Source organism: Blastocystis sp. subtype 4 (genome assembly GCF_000743755.1).
Source record: "Blastocystis sp. subtype 4 strain WR1 chromosome Unknown seqid_1079, whole genome shotgun sequence".
In the NCBI taxonomy this organism is placed as follows: Eukaryota; class Bigyra; order Opalinata; family Blastocystidae; genus Blastocystis; species Blastocystis sp. subtype 4.
This window is the reverse complement of record NW_014568468.1, coordinates 1-797: the sequence shown is the minus strand read 5'-3', so window position 1 is coordinate 797 and position 797 is coordinate 1. Positions and strand designations below refer to the sequence as shown.

Below are 797 nucleotides of genomic sequence, written 5' to 3'. Positions count from 1 at the left end.
AAGTAACACGATTGCTATTGCCATTGTTGCTATTGATGATACTCAACTCACATCCTATTTCGATGCAATGGTTCGTTTGATGCCTTCAGAACAATCTGAATCTCATATCTGGGAATATACTGCTACAACTACTGGTATCGATGATATACTGGAGGGAGACGTGTTGAATTATCTTTATACCCATGATTGTTCTCATGACAATTCTCTCACCATCACATTGAATAATGATCGTCGTGAATGGGTCAGTTCTGTTCAGATTCAGATTTCTGATGACCCCAATAGAGATTGGGTAACTGAGTTCAATCTGTATGGTCGTAACTCAGATACAGATGAATGGACACTTCTGAAGGAAGTGACTGGTCTCACTTATTCAACTCCTGGTCAGAAGAATAAGATCTATTTCCCTAACAATACTCCTTATAATCAATTCAAGTTTGAGAACTTTGGTACTGGTAATCCTTCTTCTTGTTGGGAAGTTCAATCTCTGGATCTGTTTGCTGATAATGTGTTGGCTGATATTCCTAACTTCACTTATGATTCTTCAATTACTGTATTCAAGGATATTGAGATGGCTGAAGTGATTCCTCAGAATGGTGATCGTTACATGAACTTCAGAATCAATCCTTCTCTTCCTGCTGGTATTGTGTTGGATCCTCACACTGGTTGGATCTCAGGTACTGCCACTTCTGAGAGTACTGCTCAAACCTACACCATCACTGCTACTAAGATGACTGGAGGAGATGTGACTGATACTATCTCTCTCTCAGTTTCAATATGTACTGGAGGCAAGGGATTGA

General features: G+C 39.6%; 1 protein-coding gene across 1 annotated transcript; it reads left to right on the top strand.

Moving 5' to 3' along the window:
- Positions 1–67: 67 nt before the first annotated feature.
- JH06_5746 (cadherin domain-containing protein) lies at positions 68–797 on the top strand (the record flags this gene model as incomplete). The annotated part of the gene is made up of 1 exon (XM_014669146.1): positions 68–797. A coding segment is annotated over one exon (730 nt), but the record flags the coding sequence as incomplete, so codon positions are not given.